Consider the following 22268-nt stretch of genomic DNA (forward strand, 5'->3'; position numbering starts at 1 on the left):
ACTAAAAGTCCTCTTAATTAATATTTTTATTAAATGAAAGGATTGTATGGTTTTTATCAAAATATACTTTTTATTTGTTAATTTAATCTAATCAAAGATCTTATCCACTAATCTAAAAATATGTGTTTACAGTGAAGCCTGTTAATGCAGTAACCTATAGAAAGGAATATTTTTTCCAAAATGCAAATATTTCCAACTTATTTACAGATTTTTTAATGAAAAAGTTAAATTTGGGACCAGAACTTTTGTGCAATTTTAACTAGCTCCAAATCTGACTGATTTTAATGTACATTTTTGTGATAGCAATTAAATATAGAGCGAAAGCAAAAACACTAAAGATCTATAAAGATATTTTGATTATCTGAAAAGAATATTCTTATCAAAATATCTTTTCAATTAATCAAAGTGCCTACTCACTGATCTACAAATATACTAACATCTTTTTTATTTAAAGCTAATTGATAATAGTAATATTATCTATTTCATTAATATAATAGAATCACAATCTAATCCAAATTAAAATATTTTCTATTTTTTCCTAGACAAAAAAAATTGCAAGCTAAATTATTTTTAATATAAAATAAACAGTTCTACTTACTTTATTAGTAGCAATAAATTAATTTTATTTTAAAAACTAAAACTAATTTTTGATGAAATCTTTTATTTATTTTATAGAATAATTTAATATTTTTTTATTTTAATATAAGTACTTTTAAAGTGTCTGTTTAACTGTATTAAATATGTTTGTTTTTACTCAATTATTTGTAGCGCCATTTGTTAATTTATATGGAATAATCATTTAATAGTAAATATATATATAATTTAAGCTTAAAAATATATGGTGTTAGTATTATTATTTATTTTAATTAGGGATAAACTAATTAGCTTATTTTGTGAAAATTGATAGACTAAAATAAAATTTATCACTATATAATTATGATAGATAAATAAATAAATAATAAATCCATTTATTGTTTGTAAAATAAAATAAATTAAAAAATATTTATTTATTCTAAATATTAATTTTATTTAAAAATAATTTATATTTTTTTTATTGAAATTTATAATTTGTTTAATTATTGATAAAAATAGTTTAAAAGAAAATGTAAGCAAAATAAATTTGCTACTTCTGTATTACATAATTAAATAAAAGTAACATCTAGATATTAATAAATATGAAAGATGATACTTCCCTATTGTATTAATCAAATTACACCAAAATAAAAATAAATTAGTATTTATGTTTTAATCAACTATTAGAGTTATCAAACAACAGTTTAAATTAAAAATATTCATAAGAAATAGGATACTCAAAATAGAAGAATTTTATGCTAATTTTATTTATTAATAGCTTAATTGAATGTAATATAATAAATTTAAATGCCAAATATCATTTTTTATTTATTTAATATTTTATCTAATAAATATAATAATAATTCAATAAAACACCTTAATTCATTTTTTATTATTGAACAAAATATAAATTTAAAAATTATTTTTATTAGTTTTAAATTTTAATAATAAATAAATAAAACGGTTTGATTTTATGTAGTTTCCAACATTAAAAACTATAATATATAAAAATTTTTAATTATTTGTTTTAATAATAATTAAATTATGATATTAAATCAACTAATTTTCATAAAATTAAATTAAATAATATAAATATAAAAATATACAATTAATATTTTCTATACTGTTAACAAATATATATTTAATTATTCATTTTATTAAATTCAATCTATATTTAATTTCACTAATCTTTTTATTTTTTAAGCTAATCTTTTGATTTCTGTTTTTCTTTTTTAAGGCAATTCCCTTTTAATAAATATAAATTTATTTTTTAGATAAATAAAACATTTTATTTATAATCATCAAATTTTAAACAAAAAAAAGTAATTACTATATAGATAGATTCAATAACTTTATATTTTTACAGTTGATAATTTCTTTGGAATTTAGAAACTTCTCATTATTACTAATAAAATAAAGATATTTAAATTACATCTCAAAAGCTTTAACATATTTTTTTTCAAAAGTAATAAATAAAATTTACTCTGAATTAAACACTAAATTTGTAAGTTAAGTGTAGTTACTCAAATCTAATCCAATATTTTATACTGCTTTCTCACCGATTTTATTACCTCTTTTCAAAAAAAATAAAACAATTTATTAACTATTTAAATTTGCTTTGACATTTAAATCAAAATCTATAAAAAAAATTCAAGCTTTTTTTGTTATTGATAAATAAATATAAAATAATTTTACTAAATTGAAAAGTCAAGATTAGTAAGCAATTTGCAGTTACCAAGTGCTGTAGCAATAGTAGAAGCTCCATCATCTCCAATTTAATTTTCACTTCACATTTTATAAATTTTATGTTTTTTTAGTTCAAAATTTTGACATTTTTTTTTTAATAGTTTTTAATGATATAAATCTACTTTATCCAAAATTCTAAATTTTTAAGTTGAGTGCAGTTACTCAAACCTAATCCAATATTTTATGCTCCTTTATCACCGATTTTATTGCCCCTTTTCAAACAAAATTAAAAAATTAAAAAACAATTTAAATTTTTTTTGACATTTAAATCAAAATATATTAATTAATACAAACTATTAATAAATAAATAAATATAAAATAATTTTACTAAATTGAAAATTTGAGATCAGTTAGGAATTTACAGTTACCAAGTGCTGTACCAATAGCAGAAGCTCCATCATTCCCAATTTAATTTTCACTTTTATAAATTCAAGTCATGTTTAATTAAAAATTTAACACATTGTATAAATTTAATATTTTTTTTATTTAAATAAAAAGTTTTGAAATAATTTTTTTTAAAGATATAAGCGAAATAAATTTACTCTATAAAAAATTGTAAATTTGTAAGTTAAGTGGAGTTACTCAAACCTAATCCAATATTTTATGCTCCTTTATCACCAATTTTATTGCCCCTTTTCAAACAAAATAAAACAATTTATTCACTATTTAAATTTTTTTGACTTTTAAATCAAAATATATAAAGTATTCAAACTTTTTTAAGTTATTAATAATAAATATAAAGTAATTTTACCAAATTAAAAATGTGAGATTAGTAAGAAATTTACAGTTACCAAGTGCTGTCCCAATAGTAGAAGCCCCATCATCCCCAATTTAATTTTCGCTTTTATAAATATAAATCAAGTTTAATTAAAACTTTAACACATTTTATAAATTTAATGTTTTTTTAATTCAGTTTAAATAAAAAGTTTTGACATAATTTTTTAAAAGTTATGAATGATATAAATCTACCTTATCCAAAATTCTAAATTTTTAATTAGAGTGCAGTTACTCAAACCTATTCCTATATTTTAAGCTCCTTTATCACATATTTTATTTTTCCTTTTCAAATAAAATAAATTCATTTATTAACTTTTTAAATTTGTTTTGATATTTAAATCAAAATATAAATATTATTCTAACTTTTAGTTATTGATAAATAAATATAAAATAATGTTACATAATTTAAAAGTCGAGATTAGTAAGGAATTTAAAGTTTCCAAGTGCTGTCCCAATAGTAGAAGCTCCATCATCTCCAATTTAATTTTCGCTTTTATAAATGTAAATCAAGTTTAATTAAAAATTTAACACATTTTATAAATTTAATATTTTTTCTATTTTAGTTTTAATATAAAGCATTTAAAAAATTTTTTTTAAATATATAAAAGATAAATATCTACCTTATCCAAAATTCTAAATTTGTAAGTTAAGTGCAGTTACTCAAACCTAATCCAATATTTTATGCTCCTTTATCACCGATTTTATTGCCCCTTTTCAAACAAAATAATAAATTTGTTTTGACAAAATATATAAAATAATTCAATTTTTTTTAGTTATCAATAAATAAATATAAAATAATTTTACCAAATTGAAAATTTGAGATTAGTAAGGAATTTGCAGTTACCAAGTGCTGTACCAATAGTAGAAGCTCCATCATCCCCAATTTAATTTTCGCTTTTATAAATGCAAATCATGTTTAATTAAAAATTTAAAACATTTTATAAATTTAATATTTTTTTTAAAGTTATAAATGAAATAAATTTACCTAATCACAAATTGTAAATGTGTAAGTTGAATGCACCTACTCAAACTTAATCCAATATTTTAAGCTCCTTTATCACCGATTTTATTTTTCCTTTTCAAACAAAATAAATTAATTTATTAACTATTAAAAAAATTTTGTCATTGAAATCAAAATATATAAATTATTCAAACTTTTTTTAGTTATTGATAAATAAATATAAAATAATGTTACATAATTTAAAAGTCGAGATTAGTAAGGAATTTACAGTTACCAAGTGCTATCCCAATAGTAGAAGCTCCATCATCCCCAACTTAATTTTCGCTTTTATAAATTCAAATTAAGTTTAATTAAAAGTTTAGCAAATTTTATAAATTTAATATTTTTTATATAAATTTTATTTTTTTCTAATTTAGTTTGAATAAAATGCATTGACATAATTTTTTTAAGGATATTAATGAAATATATCTACTTTATCCAAAATTCTAAATTTGTGAGTTCAGTGCAGTTACTCAAACCTAATCCAATATTTTATGCTCCTTTATCTCCGACTTTATTGCCCCTTTTCAAATAAAATAAATCAATTTATTAACTATTCAAATTTGTTTTGACATTTAAATCAAAATTTATAAAATAATTCAAATTTTTTTTTTATTGAAAAATAAATATAAAATAAATTTACGAAATTGAAAAGTCTAGATTAGTAAGGAATTTACAGTTTCCAAGTGCTGTACCAATAGTAGAAGCTCCATCATCCCCAATTTAATTTGAGCTTTTATAAATGCAAATCAAGTTTAATTAAAAATTTAACACATTTTATAAATTTAATGTTTTTTATATAAATTTAATATTTCTTCTAACTTAGGTTGAATAAAAGTTTTGATATAATTTTTTTAAAAGATATAAATGAAATATATATACTTTATCCAAAATTTTAAATTTGTGAGTTGAGTGCAGTTACTCAAACCTAATCCAATATTTTATGCTCCTTTATCAGCGATTTTATTGCCCCTTTTCAAACAAAATATTAAATTTGTTTTGACATAACATATCAAATAATTCAAATTTTTTTAGTTATCAATAAATAAAAAAAAATAATTTTACCAAATTGAAAATTTGAGATTAGTAAGGAATTTGCAGTTACCAAGTGCTGTACCAATAGTAGAAGCTCCCTCATCTCCAATTTAATTATCCCTTTTATAAATGTAAACCACATTTAATTAAAAATTTAACACATTTGACAAATTTAATGTTTTTTTATTTTAATTCAGTTTAAATAAAAAGGATTGAAATAATTTTTTTTAAGAGTTATAAATGAAATAAATTTACCTTATCACAAATTGTAAATTTGTAAGTTGAGTGCAGTTACTCAAACCTAATCCAATATTTTATGCTCCTTTATCACCGATTTTATTTTTCCTTTTCAAGCAAAATAAAACATTTACTCAATATTTAAATTTTTTTGACGTTTAAATCAAAATATAAAATTATTCAAACTTTTTTTAGTTATTGATAAATAAATATAAAATAATGTTACTAAATTTAAAAGTCGAGATTAGTAAGGCATTTGAAGTTGGAAAGCGCTCTACCAATAGTAGAAGTACCATCATCCCCAATTTAATTTTCACTTATAAATGAATATCAAGTTTAATTAAAAATAGAATACATTTAATAAATTTAATGTTGTTTAATTCAGTTTGAATAAAATGCTTTGACATTTTTTTTTTTTAAGTTATAAATGATATCAATTTACCCTATCCAAAATTCTAAATTTATAAGTTGAGTGCATTTACTCAAACCTAATCCAATATTTAATGCTCCTTTATCACTGATTTTATTTTTCCTTTTCAAACAAAATAAAACAATTTATTAACTTAAATTTGTTTTAACATTTAAAATTAAATTATTTTAAATAATTCAAACTTTTTTTGTTATCGATAAATAAATAAATATAAAATAATTTTACTAAATTGAAAAGTCGAGATTATTAAGGAATTTACAGTTACCAAGTGCTGTACCAATAGTAGAAGCTCCATCATCCCCAATTTAATTTTCGCTTTTATAAATGCAAATAATTTTTAATTAAAAACTTAACACATTTTGTAAATTTAATGTTTTTTTAATTCAGTTTGAATAATTAGCTTTGACATAATTTTTTTTTTAAAGTTATAAATGAAAAAAATCTACCTAATATAAAATTGTAAATTTGTAAGTTGAGTGCAGTTACTCAAACCTAATCCAATATTTTATGCTCCTTTATCACCGATTTTATTGCCCCTTTTCAAAAAAAAAAAAATTATTAACTCTTTAAATTTGTTTTGACAACTAAATCAAAATATATAAATTAACTCAAATATTTTTTAGTTATCAAAAAATAAATATAAAATAATTTTACCAAATTGAAAAGTTGAGATTAGTAAGGAGTTTGCAGTTACCAAGCGCTATACCAATATTAGAAGCTCCATCATCTCCAATTTAATTTTGGCTTTTATAAATTCAAATCAAGTTTAATTAAAAATTTAACATATTTTATAAATTTAATTTTTTTTAATTCAGTTTGAATAAAATAGTTTTGACATTATTTTTATAAATGAAATAAATTTACTTTATATTAAATTCTAAATTTGTAAGTTGAGTGCAGTTACTCAAACCTAATCCAATATTTTATGCTCCTTTATCACTGATTTTATTTTTTAAAGTTGAAAGTCAATAAAGAAATTATAATTACATTAATTAATAAATAATTTTATAATAAAATTAATATATACCTTTTTAAGATGTATTTCTGAGTGCATTTATATGTGCGAGTTTATCTTATCTTATCTTATCACTGATTTTATTTTTCCTTTTCAAACAAAATAAAACAATTTATTAACTAATTAAATTTGTTTTGACATTTAAATTAAAATAAAAAAAATAATTCAAAATTTTTTTTGTTATTGATAAATAAATATAAAATAATTTTACTAAATTAAAAAGTCGAGAGTAGTAAGGGATTTACAGTTACCAAGTGCTGTACCAATAGTAGAAGCTCCATCATCCCCAATTTAATTTTTGCTTTTATAAATGTGAATCACATTTAATTAATAATTTAGGCATTTTATAAATTTAATGTTTTTTTAATTCAGCTTGAATATAAATCTTTGAATTAATTTTTTTTAAAGATGTAAAGGAAATAAATACCCTATCCCAAATTGTAAATTTGTAAGTTGAGTGCAGTTACTCAAACCTAATCCAATATTTTATGCTCCTTTATCTCCGATTTTATTGCCCCTTTTTAAACAAAATAAAACAATTTATTAAATATTTACATTTGTTTTGACATTAAAATCAAAATCTTTTAAATAATTTAAACTTTCTTAGTTATCAATAAATAAATATAAAATAATTATTACCAAATTTAAAAGTTGAGATTAGTAAGGAATTTGCAGTTACCTAGTGCTGTCCCAATAGTAGAAGCTCCATCATCTCCAATTTAATTTTCGCTTATTTAAATGCAAATAAAGTTTATTAATTATTTAAACATTTTATAAATTTAAAGTATTTTAATTCAGTTTAAATATAAAACTATTTTATATTGCTAATCCAGATATTAAAATATAATGAACTGGATAGCATTATATTCGGATTATGCTAAATTTAAAATGAAAAAAATAAATTAAAATATTTATGAAAAAGAAAGTAAAGGTAATATTCAATAAAATTTATAAATTGAATTTAATATATAAATAGATAGTATAAAATGTATTCAAATAAAATATTTTATATTTTTTCAAATATGTGGGTTTTCACACCCAAAATATTTCAAAAGCTTGTAGGGGGGAAGGGTATTAATATATGAGAACTTACAGTTTGTATTTTTCTTAATTTAATAATTTATATTTTTTTAATTTCTTTTTACAAATATTTTTTAATCTTTTATTATTTTGAAAGATTATCCAGGAATTAAAATATCATGATATCTAATTCATCATATTTTAATACTGGATTAGCAATATTTTTCAAAAATATATTAATAAAACTTACCTTATAACTAATTATAAATTAGTAAGTTGAGTGCAGTTAGTCAAACCTTATCCAATATTTTATGTTCCTTTATCTCCAATTTTATTTTTCCTTTTAAAACAAAATAAATCAATTTATTAGCTATTAATATGTGTTTTAACATTAATATTAAAATTTGTAAAATAATTCAAACTTTATTTTGTTGATGATGAATAAATAAAAAATAATTTTACCAAATTGAAAGGTTGATATTAGTAAGGAGTTTGAGGTTATCAAGTGCTGCACCAATAGTAGAAGCTCCATCATCCCCAATTTAATTTGAGCTTTTATAAATGTAAGTCACATTTAATTAAATATTAAAGACATTTTATAAATTTTATGTTTTTTTAATTCAGTTTAAATAATTTTTCAGAATTTTTAAAAAATAATAAATAAAATTTACTTTATATCAAATATCAAATTAGTAAGTTGAGTGCAGTTCCTTAATCCTAGTCCAATATTTTATGCTCCATTATCTCCAATTTAATTTCCACTTTTAAAATAAAATAAATAGTTTAATTAATTATTTAAACCTGTTTAATAATTTAATTAAAAATATAAACTTAAATGTTACTAAATCCAAAATTAGAGATTAGTAAGGAATTTACAGTGACCAACTGCACTACCAATAGCAGAAGCTCCGTCATTTCCAATTTAATTCAATCTTTTATTAATAAAAATAATTAATAGATACATACTTAAATAAAAATAAAAAAAACTAATAAAATTAAAATTTTTAAATTTAATTTGAATAAAAATATATTTTTTCATTTTTTAAAATAATAAAAAAAGATATTTACTCCATTCTAATATCTAAATTTTTAAGTTGATTACATTTACTTAAACCTAATCCAAGATTTAATGTTCCTCTATCACTGATTTTATTTTCTCTTTTCAAATAAAATAAATCAAATATTTACAAATTAATTGTTTTAAACTTAACTCAAAAATTAAAATTTAGTTAAGTATTTTTAGATTTTTAAAATTGTAAAATTAAAATTACCTAAGATAAAATTTTAGATTAATAAGAAGCTGTAAGTTGCTTAAAGCTGTTCCTAAAGAATATGCTCCTTCATCCCCAATTTAATTATTACTTTTATATAAAAATAATATGAAATAAATAAAAATATATCATCCTTTAATTGATTAATTTAAAACAAACATTTTAATTTTTGCTAAAAATATAAAAAACATTAAAATTTTTATAAATTTAAAAAAAATGAAAAATCAAAATTACCATAGTGCTAATTTTAAATTTTTAAGTAATTTACAGCTACCTAGTACTCTACAAATAGCTGATGCTCCTTCTTCTCCAATTTAATTGTCACTAATAAAGCATAAAAGATATATAAATAAGAATTAATGAAAACTTAAAAAATGTTAAAGGATTAAATAGATTAAAAAATTCATTAAATTGTCTGCAGTTAATTAAAATATCCTTAAAAAAATTAAAATTAGTTACGAGAGGTCAATATCTAGATGATTCAACATTTTACAATTGCTTAATGTAGTACTTATAGAAAATGCACCTTCTTTTCCAATTAAATTTGCACTTTTTTAAGTTTTTATTGATAAATAGGTGTTAAATTATATTGAAAAATAATTTTTTAATTTATAAACAATTATCAATAAAATTTACACTGCATTTAAAGTTAAAGTAGTGAGTTTAGCACAACTACTAATACCCTCTGCAATACTCGACATCCCTCTGTCACCCATTTTATTTTTCCTTTCCAAACAAAAGTTTTAATAAATAATTTATTTTATTTTAAAATAATGCAATTAATGTAACTGAATATGTTTAATACAATTAAATTAAAATTACCAAAGCTGCAGATTTAAGTTAGTAAGTGTTTTGCATCTACCTAATACTGTGCAAATCCAAAGTGCACCTTCATCTCCAATTTGATTTCCACTTTTATTATAAAATATTATTAAAATTAATTTAGTATAGATAATCAAAAGCTTTAATCAGTTTAGAAAGATAAACTTAATTGTACTATAAAATAAATTAAAAAAAGTATACTCTAAATTTAGCTATAAACTCTTGAGATTAATTAGATTGCTCATAGTTTCTTCTAATAGAATACTTCCCTAAGCTTTAATTTCATTTAATCTTTTAAATTAAAAAATAAATCAATTAAACACCAGTAGTTTTATTTTACCTAAGAAGTTCTTGACAATCAGCAGATTTTTGGTAAAAAATACTTTTGAAAAACTAAATTTGGGCATAGATTTAATCATTGCTATTTAGATAAAATAAAATTAATTCTATTTTAATTAATTTAAATTTTTAATTAACAAAAAATATAAATTAATATTTTATTTAATATAATTTAAAAAGCAAAATTCAAGCTTATATCTTTTTATAAATGGTAGAAATAAATAGGGTTGTAAGATAATATTATGATTTATTAAAGAATTTGTTGGATATATTAAGATTTATTAACATAAAAAAATATATTTATTTACCTCACATCATTACCAGTTTCAACAAAATCCTTTATGTAGGAATATTCAGTAAATAATTAATTTATCTAATCTTCTGAAATATTCTCCTTACTACATGTTAGATTTTTAGCAAAAAGTAATTAATTAAGATTAAGATAATAAAGTTAAATTTTTACTTAAGATTTAATACTAAAGATTCTAATTTTTAACATTATACTAAAGTATTGTTAAGTTAAGCAACTTATTCATTACTAAGAGTGCAATTTCTTTTTATTATTTTTTAATAATAAAAAAGAATATAATTTATGAATAAATGAATGAAATATAAGAAATTTTATTTAAACTTAATTTTGTTTTTTTATAAAAATTTATGATTAAATAGGAATGAATAAATATTTATATTTATATATTTCATACTTTAACTGTAAGTTAATATGAGTTAGAGCTTTCAAGTTAGATTTCATTAACTGTTTATTTAAAAAAAAAGATTTTATAATAATAAATAAAATTAATAATAATATATACATCTTCTAGAATATTTTAAGAGTTATTCTATTACTCCATTTTTTTTTATTTATTTGCCATTTTTATTTCTTTGATTTTTAATTATTATCAGAAAGTAATAATCTTAATTGATTTAAAAAAATTATTTATTTTCTTTTTTAAATATTCTTATTTAATTTGTACCATTCTAAAAAAATATATTAATAAAACAGTCTTGTAAAAAAAAAAAAATTAATAGAAAAATTGTTAGAAATATTTAAAAATAATTTTATAAAATTTAATAACATCAATTAACTACTAGAATTTTTTCAAATAATACTAACTGGCTATATTTTTAATTATATGTTTTAAATACAAATATTAAGATTAAATAATGAATTTTAAATTAATTTTTCTGTGATATCTCATTTTTATAAAACCAAATATATAAATTAATATTTGATAATTAATTATCATATTTTATTTTTTCTTTTTATCCATTTATAATTAATTCATTAAATTTAATAAATTGCTTACTATTCAATATTTTTGAAAAAAAAAATAAATGATATAATATATTAAAGAATATTACTAATTAGAAGAAGTAATTATTAATTTTTTTATTAATATCCTTTAAATTTATATAAATTAATAAAAAAAGTTTTTAAGCTCTTCACTTTTATCACATTAGGTTCTCCATATTGATCTCAAGTATATTTTATTTATAATTATTATTTATATTATTATTAATATTTTTTATATATTTAACTTTCAATTTATTTAAATAAATAATTTTTATAATAGAAATTATCATAATTATTCATTGATCTTTATTAAAACAAAAAATTTTTAACTATTTTATCATAATTTTAATTTCAATTTTAAATTATTTATTATTCATTTTTTATTATATGATATTTTTTCTTCATTTTTTGCTATTAAATCTTAAATTTAATAAAAGCAGTTAATTAGTTTTGAATTTTAATATTTTTAATTATAAAAATTAATTTAAATTATTAAAGCTTTTTTAATTTATTTTATTTATTTTCCTTTTTCTTTTTATTTGATTTATTTTTTTTTATTCTTTGTTAACTTCATTAATTATTAATTAATTTTATTATTTCATATTATTTCTTCATTTTTCCTTCTAATTAACTAGAGTGAAATGTCTATTTAATTTATAAGAGGCGAAATGTAATATATCTTAATAACATAATAAATAAAGCTAAATTAGCTTAAAAAAGCTTTACTTTTGAGTTTTTAGAAAGCTTTAAATTCACAAAATATAAAATTTGAAATAAAATAAAAAACAGTACATTCTAAAAACATATCATTTTTTTTGAAAAAAAAATTTTAATTAATTTTACAAACTCAAAATTCAAAGTAAAAAAAATTCTGAAAAAATGTTTAAAATTTTAATTTTATAAAATGTAAAAATATTGTATATAAAACTCGCTTCTTTTTGTGAATTTGTATGGCAACTAACTCTATTTAATGATATTTTTTTCTTTAATATTTAAAAAGTAACAAATAAATTGGTGATGAAGGTGCATCAGGCTTAGGTTCTGCTTTAGCAAATTGCATAAATCTCTCAAATTTGACAGTTGATCTTTAGTAAAAACAGTTTATTTGTTTTGGATTATGATATTTTTAATTATAAAAACTAATTAAAAACAATAAAGCTTTTTTTTTTCTTTTTCTTTTTTTTGTGCTTGCTTTTTTTTTGTTCTTTCTTTGTTAATTTAACTCATTCATCATTTTATTTTCAACTTTTGCTTTTATTATTAATTAATCATATTATCTCTTCATTTTTTAATTATTTAATGATACATTTTTTCTTCAATATTTAAAAAGGAAGAATTAAATTGGTGATGAAGGTGCATCAGGCTTAGGTTCTGGTTTAGAAAATTGCATTAATCTCTCAAATTTGGCACTTGATCTTAGGTAAAAATAGTTTATTTGTTTTGGATTGTGATATTTTCAATTATATAAACTAATTAAAAACAATAAAACTATTTTTTCTTTTTCTTTTTCTTTTTATTGTGCTTGTTTTTTTTGTTCTTTCATTGTTAATTTAACTCATTCATCATTTTATTTTCAACTTTTGCTTTTATTATCAATTAATCTTATTATTTCATATTATTTCTTCATTTTTTAACTATTTAATGATATATTTTTTCTTCAATATTTAAAAAGGGAGAATTAAATTGATGATGAAGGTGCATCAGGCTTAGGTACTGGTTTAGAAAATTGCATTAATCTCTCAAATTTGACACTTAACCTTTAGTAAAAACAGTTTATTTTTTTTGGATTATGATATCTTGAATTATAAAAACTAATTAAAAACAATAAAGCTCTTTTTTCTTTTACTTTTTATTGTGCTTGCTTTTTTTGTTCTTTCTTAGTTAATTTAACTCATTCATCATTTTATTTCCAACTTTTGCTTTTATTATTAATAAATCTTATTTTTTCATATTGGTTTCTTTTTTTTTCCTTCTAATTAACTATTTAATGATTTATTTTTTCTTAAATATTTAAAAAGTTACAATTAAATTGGTGCAATGGGTGCATAAGGCTTAGGTTGTGGTTTATAAAATTGCATTAATCTCTCAAATTTGACACTTGATCTTAGGTAAAAATAGTTTATTTGTTTTGGATTATGATATTTTCAATTATAAAAACTAATTAAAAACAATAAAGCTCTTTTTTCTTTTTCTTTTTTTTGTGCTTGCTTTTTTTTGTTCTTTCTTTGTTAATTTAACTCATCATTTTATTTTCAACTTTTTCTTTTATTATTAATTAATCTTATTATTTCATATTATTTATTCATTTTTTAACTATTTAATGATATATTTTTTCTTCAATATTTAAAAAGGGAGAATTTAATTGGTGACGAAGGTGCATCAGGCTTAGGTTCTGCTTTAGCAAATTGCATTAATCTCTAAAATTTGAAACTTGACCTTTAGTAAAAACAGTTTATTTGTTTTGGATTGTGATATTTTGAATTATAAAAACTAATTAAAACAATAAAGCTCTTTTTTCTTTTTCTTTTTATTGTGTTTGCTTTTTTTGTTCTTTCTTTGTTAATTTAACTCATTTATCATTTTATTTTCAACTTTTGCTTTTATTACTAATTAATATCATTATTTCTTCATTTTTTAACTATTTAATGATATATTTTTTCTTCAATATTTCAAAAGGGAGAATTAAATTGGTGATAAAGGTGCATCAGGCATAGGTCCTGCTTTAGCAAATTGCATTAATCTCTCAAAGTTTAAACTTTATCTTAGGTAAAAACAGTTTATTTGTTTTTGATTGTGATATTTTGAATTATAAAAACTAATTAAAACAATAAAAATCTTTTTTCTTTTTGTTTTTATTGTGTTTGCTTTTTTTGTTCTTTATTTGTTAATTTAACTCATTCATCATTTTATTTTCAACATTGCTTTTATTATTAATTAATCATATTGTTTCTTCGTTTTTTAACTATTAAATGATATATTTTTTCTTGAATATTTAAAAAGGGAGAATAAAATTGGTGATAAAGGTGCATCAGGCATAGGTTCTGCTTTAGCAAATTGCATTAATCTCTCAAATTTTAAACTTTATCTTAGGTAAAAACAGTTTATTTGTTTTTGATTGTGATATTTTGAATTATAAAAACTAATTAAAACAATAAAGCTCTCTTTTCTTTTTCTTTTATTGTGTTTGCTTTTTTTGTTCTTTCTTTATTAATTTAACTCATCATTTTATTTTCAATATTGCTTTTATTACTAATTAATATTATTATTTCTTCATTTTTTAACTATTTAATGACATATTTTTTCTTCAATATTTAAAAAGTGGAAATAAAATTAGCGATGAAGGTACATAAGGCTTAGGTTCTGGTTTAGCAAATTGCATTAATCTCTTAAATTTGACACTTGATCTTATGTAAAAACAAATTATTTGTTTTCGATTGTGATATTTTAAATGAAAAAACTAATTAAAAGCAATAAAGCTCTTTTTTCTTTTCCTTTTTATTTTGCATGCTTATTTTTGTTCTTTCTTTGTTAATTTAAATCCTCATCTTATTTTCAACTTTTGCTTTTATTATTAATTAATCATATTATTTCATATTATTTTTTCATTTTTTAACTATTTAATGATATATCTTTTCTTCAATATTTAAAAAGGGAGAATTAAATTGGTGATAAAGGTGCATCAGGCATAGGTCCTGCTTTAGCAAATTGCATTAATCTCTCAAAGTTTAAACTTTATCTTAGGTAAAAACAGTTTATTTGTTTTTGATTGTGATATTTTGAATTATAAAAACTAATTAAAACAATAAAAATCGTTTTTCTTTTTGTTTTTATTGTGTTTGCTTTTTTTGTTCTTTATTTGTTAAGTTAACTCATTCATCATTTTATTTTCAACATTGCTTTTATTATTAATTAATCTTATTATTTCATAATTTTTTAACTTTTTTTGATGATATATTTTTTCTTCAATATTTAAAAAGTGGAAATAAAATTAGCGATGAAGGTACCTAAGGCTTAGGTTCTGCTTTAGCAAATTGCATTAATCTCTCAAATTTGACACTTTGCCTTGTGTAAAAACAGTTTATTTGTTTTGGATTGTGATATTTTGAATTATAAATATTAATTTAAAACAATAAAGCTCTTTTTTCTTTTTCTTTTTATTGTGTTTGCCTTATTTTGTTCATTCTTTCTTAATTTAACTCATTTATCATTTTATTTTCAGCTTTTGCTTTTATTATAAATTAATTAATCTTATTATTTCATATTTTTTCTTTATTTTTTAACTATTTAATGATATATTTTTTCTTCAATTTTTAAAAAGTAGTAGCAATTAAATTGGTGCAATGGGTGCATAAGACTTAAGTTCTGGTTTAGCAAATTGCATTAATCTCTCAAATTTGACACTTTATCTTAGGTAAAAACAATTTATTTGTTTTGGATTTTGATATTTTGAATTATAAAAACTAATTAAAACAATAAAGCTCTCTTTTCTTTTTCTTTTTATTGTGTTTGCTTTTTATGTTCTTTCTTTGTTAATTTAACTCATCCTTTTATTTTCAACTTTTTATTTTATTATCAATTAATTAATCTTATTATTTCATATTCTTTCTTCATTTTTTGCTTCTAATTAGCTTTAATGATATATTTTTTCTTCAATATTTAAAAAGTAGCAATTGAATTGGTGCAATTGGTGCATCAGTTTATAATTTTTGGATTGTGATATTGTAAACAATAAAAATGAATATAAAACAAAAAAGCTCTTTGAATTTTTTTGATAGTTTTTATTTGATTTATTTTTTTATCTTTTTTATTCCACTAATGCTATTATATTTATTAATTTAAGAAATAATTTTTAATTTAAAAATTTATTCTATTTTGATGTTTATTTAAAATTTACAAAAATTTATTATAAAATTTTTAGGTCAATTAATGAATTAAAAGTAATAAGCAAGTGTCTTAAATCAAAAAGATTAGTTGTCTTTAAAAAATTCTTCTTGTGATAAACAAGTGGCGAAAAAAGGATGAATGAATAAATATCAAATGTTTGAAAAATAATATATATTTATAATATAATATTTTGAAAAAGCTTTTTCACCTAAAATAAAAATAGATAAATAGGTTTTTATTATTGATTTTACATTTATAAATATTATTCATATTTTTGTAAATAAATAAATTATTTATAAAAAACAAAACAATTTAAAAATTAAATTTACTTAAATAAATTAATTCCTCTTGAGCAAACCTTCCTGTTTCTCCAAAATTATAAAATAATTTGAAATTATTTTATTAAAAAAATTGACATTTTAATTAATTTAAAATAATAAAATTATTAATTAAAACCTATTATAAAAATTTTTGATCAAGAAAAATATTATTATTAATAAAAGCAAAAATAGATTTTTATTTTATAATACTTAATCGTAGATTATCCATATTATCACTCAAATAGAGCCAAATACCTTTCTAAACTCTAGTGATATTGCAATACTATCTTCTGTAAAATTTAATATTTGAAAATAATTATTTTTTCGTATAACTTTTATACTAAAATTAAATTATAACTAATCTAGTTTATAGAATTTCCAGATATTAAATACTAAAGCTTTGGTATCTAAAAGAATTTAAATCCTGGAAGTTCTATCTTTGTAATTAATACATTATTTAGACATATTATTTCAAAATGAAATAAAATTTAAATATTATTTATTTCTTAATCAGATTATTTGATTATCTGATTCACATACAATTATCTTATGAATAATAGCAAGGAGTTTCATGTTAAAACCATAAACAATAATAGGTTTATCTAAAGTAAGTAGAAAAGTAAATATATTTATATTTTTTAAATTATTATTAAAAAATATTCTTGAGAAATGTAAAAAAATTAAAAGCTTACTATTTTACAATAAAATCCAAATATTTGTATGAATAACCGAATGAAATTAATATTAATATAATTTATTCTTAGCAACCAAAAATTGCTGATTTTGTAAGCAGTATTTTTGAAAAAGTAAATTATTTTTTTATCTACTTATAAAGAAATTTTCTTAACAAAATATTTAATTTTAAATCGATATGAAATAATTTTACTTATTATCAGAATATCTATTATATATTTTATTAATTTAAAATATATGTTTATCTTAAAGATTTAAATAAATATTAATTTAGTTATCTGTATAAAAAAATTAGAAGAAGATTAAAAAAATATATAATTTTTAATAATTATAAAACATTAACATAAAATATTTTTATTAAGTAAATATATCATTAATTTTTTATTCATTAAGGGTGACTGCTTTAAGGAAGACATGTTGGAACAAATAAATTTCCAACACAAACAGTTCCAGGGCAGCAAGGAGTAGTGTAATTATAAGGAGGTAAAGCACTCACTGCACATGGGTTAGAGGAAGGAATGCAAACTTCTTAACCAAGAAAAGATGACTATTTTACACTTAAATCAGCGCTATTAGCTATTTAGACACCAACAAATACCAAAGAAGCACTTAAGGCAATCAAAATAAAAACAGCTATGGCCTTTTAGATATTCATTTTTTATTTTGTTTGTTTTATATTTTGTATAATTATTTTTCTAATTTATCAAATCATTATAAAATAAGATTATTTTGTCAGTGTTTAAACACTTAATTTTGATTTGATTTATCTAAGGCAAATAAATAGCTTTTTTGAAATCTTAATTATAAAACAAATTGGTTATTTAATCTTACTGAAAAAATTAGTTTACATTTTTCAAATTTAAATTTGTTTACAGAGCTACTAATAAAATATAATCAATCTAAATTATATTACATATTCTTTTATAATTTTTCTTTTATTAATAAGACAAATTTATAATCAAAAAATCTAGTTCATGCTCACCATTTTAGTTAGGAATGAACTTATTTATTTTTACAAAATTTTTGCTGTTTAGAAATAATCTTTATAAAATTAATGAACTTTTAAATAACTTTAAAGATAAATTGTATTTTATATAAATAAAATATATATATGTGTGGTTGATGATTCTTATTTTATATAGCTAATCCTGTAATTATAATATCACAAACTGTGTAGGTATATTGGTAAATATATCATTTTTTTAATAATTTTCCCTAAAATCAAAAAATTTAATAAAAAAATTGATATCTTTAATTGATTTAAAATAATAAAATTATTATTTAAATATTATTAATTTTCTGAATCAGATTATTTGATTATCTAATTCACACAAAATTATCTTATGAATATTAGCAAGAGCTTTAATTTTAAAACCATAAACAATAATAGGTTTAAATAAAGTAAGTAGAAAAGTAAATAGATTTATTTTTTTAATTATTATTTAAAAATATTCTTGTGAAATGTAAATAAAAATTAAAAGATAGTATTTTAAAAATAAAATCCGAATATATATATGAATAACCTAATGTAATTAATATAAATATAATTTATTCTTAACAATCAAAAATTGCAGATTTCATAAGCAGTATTTTTGAAATAGTAAATTATTTTTTTATCTATTTATAAAGAAATTTTCTTAACAAAATATTTAATTTTAAATTGATTTAAAATAATTTTACTTATTATCATATACATATCTAAAAGAATTATCTATCTTATTAACATAAAATATATTTTATCTTAAAGATTTAAATAAATATTAATTTAGTTATCTGTATAAAAAAATTAGAAGAAGATTAAAAAAATATATAATTTTTTAATTATAAGAAAACATTAACATAAAATATTTTTATTAAGTAAAATATATCATAATATTTTATTCATTAAGGGTGACTGCTTTAAGGAAGACATGTTGGAACAAATAGGTTTCCAACACAAACAGTTCCAGGGCAGCAAGGAGTAGTGTAATTATAAGGAGGTAAAGCACTCACTGCGCATGGGTTAGAGGAAGGAATGCAAAGTTCCTAACCAAGAAAAGATGACTATTTTATACTTCTGTCAGTGTTATTAGCTATTTAGACACCAACAAATACCAAAGAAGCACTTAAGGCAATCAAAATAAAAACAGCTATAGTCTTTTAGATATTCATTTTTTATTTTGTTTGTTTTATATTTTGTATAATTATTTTTCTAATTTATCAAATCATTATAAAATAAGATTATTTTGTCAGTGTTTAAACACTTAATTTTGATTTGGTTTATCTAAGGCAAATAAATAGCTTTTTTGAAATCTTAATTATAAAACAAATTGGTTTAATCTTACTGAAAAAATTAGTTTACATTTTTCAAATTTAAATTTGTTTACAGAGCTACTAATAAAATATAATCAATCTAAATTATATTAAATATTCTTTTATAATTTTTCTTTTATTAATAAGCAAATTTATAATCAAAAAATCTAGTTCATGCTCACCATTTTAGTTAGGAATGAACTTATTTTTACATGCTTTTTGCTATTAGCAATAAACTTTATAAAATTAATGAAATTTTAAATAACTTTAAAGCTAAATAGTATTTTATATAAATAAAATATATATAATTGATGATTCTTATTCTATATAAATAAGATATATAAATGTAATTAATAATTCTTATTTTATATTTTAAATTCAATTAAATTTTTCAGTTTTATTTACTTTTTTACATAAATTTAATAACAAATTCATTAAAATAAAATAACTTTTTAATAATATTTTTAGCAATAAAGATTTAGTTAGAATGTAATCTTAAATAAAATAGCATTCTAAATATCTAACTTCAATTTCATTTTAAACTTATTTTTCTCAAGAAATGTCTTAGTTAATATCAAATTTATTAAGTTATCCAGAATATATTAAATAATTTAAGACTCTTTACTTTATTTTTAATACAGTCGGGTAGATTAATTTTGGTCAAGATATATTAAATTGATTTTAATAAATTTTAATTCAGAATAAGTAGCAAGCATCTGTAATTTAGGATTATTGAATAATAGGCACAATTAAAATGATTTATATATAGTATCCTAGGGTACTGCCTTTTTCAAGGCTACATACATGAACAATAACTGAATATTTTAATTATATTTTTATGCAACTCTTTTTTAGAATGAATAAATAAATTTTAAATCCTTAAATTAGTTTTTAGTATTTAAAATAAATTAATAAAAAATTATTCAATAAATTTAATTTTTTTAAAGAGTTTTTAAAATAGTGATAGAACTTTATTACATTATAACATATGAATGAATTTTATTTTGCAAATTTATTAACAATTTAGTCATTTAAGCAATTTGTTATTTAATTATTTATTTTCAAAAAAGTTCTTTAAGAGTTAGAAAATAATCTATGTACTTTTATTTGCTTAATACTTACTTAATCAAATTTTGGTTATTCATTATGATTATCAACTTAGAATTACTAGATGAAGAAATAATTAAATCAAATCAAATTTACAAAAGTAAGCCAAATATTTAAACAATTAAATAAAACATGTATTTAAATATGTTAATAAAATATCACTAAGAATGCAAAGATTTTTGTGCTGTTTAAGATGGGAATTTTTATTTTTTTCCTACCAAGGTATTTAGAGTATCCATAAGTGTAATTAGTCCTGCCAAATCTTTCAACCAAGCAGGTAAGCTAGAAACAAAAAATATAAACACCTCATAATGCCAGTTTATAAATACTATATTTCTTTTTTAAATCAAGCTGTAATAAACAGTATTAGCAACTTTTTTCACACTTAAAGTAGGAAAGAGCTGTTTAAAAAATGTTTTAAATCCTTTAAATAATTCTGTATCCACTTAATATGGATTTATAATAGTAAGTTTAACTTAGTTGTATTTTTCTTATGTCTTTAGTTCAGCTCTTAAAGCTTCGTTAAACATAACCAAACCAAACTTGGAAGAGGCGTATTCAGACGTTTTAAGTCCAACCTAAAATCCTGCAACAGAGCCCATAAAAAGGATGCTTTTCTCTTTTTTGTTTGCAAAATTTTTCTAATTCAAAAAGAGATGAGTTAACTTCATATAAGATAATAAATTAATTTATTAAGCTTTGAAAAATGATTAAATTGCCATTGCATCAAAATACTCTATTAAGGCAACAGCAGCATTATTTATCAATATGTCAACGCAATTATATTTATCAATCACTTCCTAAAAGGCCTAATCTATTTATTTTTATTCACTCAAATCGCAGCTAATAAACTCTGCTTTTTAGCATTTACTTTTCAGAATATTTATTTATTCTTTATTCTCCTAAACATCAAATATCAATAGTGTAATATCTTTTCCATGATTATTTGCTAAGATGTATGACAACTCCAAACCAATTCCATTGCTTCCACCAGTTAATACAACAACAAAGCCATCTCTAAAATTCAATCTCTTTTTAAAAAATGAGAAATATATCTCTGTTATAAGAAACTTTGCCAAAAAATAGGTTAAAATTAAAGCTAACAACAATCCTAGAGGACATACTATGTATTTTAGTAAGAAATAATCTTCTACTATTCTTATGAGCAATAATATCATTTAAACACTATAAAATTTTATAATTTAATTTAAATTATTTCAATCCAATAAACAAAAAGGGTGCTTTTTTATCTTCAAAATAAATTTTTTTAAATGAAATAAACCAATTAATCCATCCATATTCAACACATCAACATAAATTACTTGCATGCAATAATAAGTTAAAAAAATATAAATAAATCTATTTATTTTTAATAAAAGTTGGTCTCATTTCACTCTTATTTAATTTGTGCAC

At 19.1% G+C, this 22268-nt stretch overlaps 5 protein-coding genes across 5 annotated transcripts; 1 reads left to right on the top strand and 4 right to left on the bottom strand. All coding sequences in view use genetic code 6, as the record gives it.

Moving 5' to 3' along the window:
- Positions 1–1736: 1736 nt before the first annotated feature.
- Positions 1737–11137, bottom strand: TTHERM_01054110 (translation initiation factor eIF-5A family protein; the record flags this gene model as incomplete). The annotated part of the gene is made up of 44 exons (XM_001030589.2): positions 1737–1818; positions 1904–1978; positions 2057–2146; positions 2269–2358; positions 2442–2531; positions 2648–2737; positions 2862–2951; positions 3071–3160; positions 3289–3378; positions 3497–3586; positions 3717–3806; positions 3901–3990; positions 4082–4171; positions 4292–4381; positions 4530–4619; positions 4740–4829; positions 4979–5068; positions 5162–5251; positions 5387–5476; positions 5595–5684; positions 5811–5900; positions 6024–6113; positions 6245–6334; positions 6453–6542; positions 6663–6737; positions 7025–7114; positions 7241–7330; positions 7453–7542; positions 8084–8173; positions 8296–8385; positions 8505–8594; positions 8676–8765; positions 8902–8991; positions 9105–9194; positions 9339–9428; positions 9564–9653; positions 9741–9830; positions 9927–10016; positions 10128–10217; positions 10267–10347; positions 10574–10663; positions 10729–10818; positions 10970–11019; positions 11078–11137. 44 exons carry the CDS (start codon positions 11135–11137, stop codon positions 1737–1739), a joined length of 3843 nt encoding a protein of 1280 aa, XP_001030589.2.
- Positions 11138–11600: 463 nt separating this feature from the next.
- On the top strand, positions 11601–16001 carry TTHERM_001054119 (cyclic nucleotide-binding domain protein; the record flags this gene model as incomplete). The annotated part of the gene is made up of 13 exons (XM_012799027.1): positions 11601–11639; positions 11697–11746; positions 12560–12649; positions 12890–12979; positions 13232–13321; positions 13578–13667; positions 13911–14000; positions 14236–14325; positions 14560–14649; positions 14879–14968; positions 15211–15300; positions 15537–15626; positions 15878–16001. The coding sequence occupies 13 exons, from the start codon at positions 11601–11603 to the stop codon at positions 15999–16001; spliced, it is 1113 nt and encodes a 370-aa protein (XP_012654481.1).
- Positions 16002–17841: 1840 nt separating this feature from the next.
- Positions 17842–18111, bottom strand: TTHERM_001054129 (transmembrane protein, putative; the record flags this gene model as incomplete). The annotated part of the gene is made up of 1 exon (XM_012799028.1): positions 17842–18111. One exon carries the CDS (start codon positions 18109–18111, stop codon positions 17842–17844), a length of 270 nt encoding a protein of 89 aa, XP_012654482.1.
- Positions 18112–19337: 1226 nt separating this feature from the next.
- On the bottom strand, positions 19338–19607 carry TTHERM_001054139 (transmembrane protein, putative; the record flags this gene model as incomplete). The annotated part of the gene is made up of 1 exon (XM_012799029.1): positions 19338–19607. One exon carries the CDS (start codon positions 19605–19607, stop codon positions 19338–19340), a length of 270 nt encoding a protein of 89 aa, XP_012654483.1.
- Positions 19608–21013: 1406 nt separating this feature from the next.
- TTHERM_01054150 (oxidoreductase (short-chain dehydrogenase family)) lies at positions 21014–22033 on the bottom strand (the record flags this gene model as incomplete). Its single annotated transcript, XM_001030593.2, has 1 exon — positions 21014–22033. The coding sequence occupies one exon, from the start codon at positions 22031–22033 to the stop codon at positions 21014–21016; it is 1020 nt and encodes a 339-aa protein (XP_001030593.2).
- Between the last annotated feature and the right edge of the window lie 235 nt (positions 22034–22268).

This window comes from Tetrahymena thermophila (assembly GCF_000189635.1).
Source record: "Tetrahymena thermophila SB210 genomic scaffold scf_8254529, whole genome shotgun sequence".
Taxonomy (NCBI): Eukaryota; Ciliophora; class Oligohymenophorea; order Hymenostomatida; family Tetrahymenidae; genus Tetrahymena; species Tetrahymena thermophila.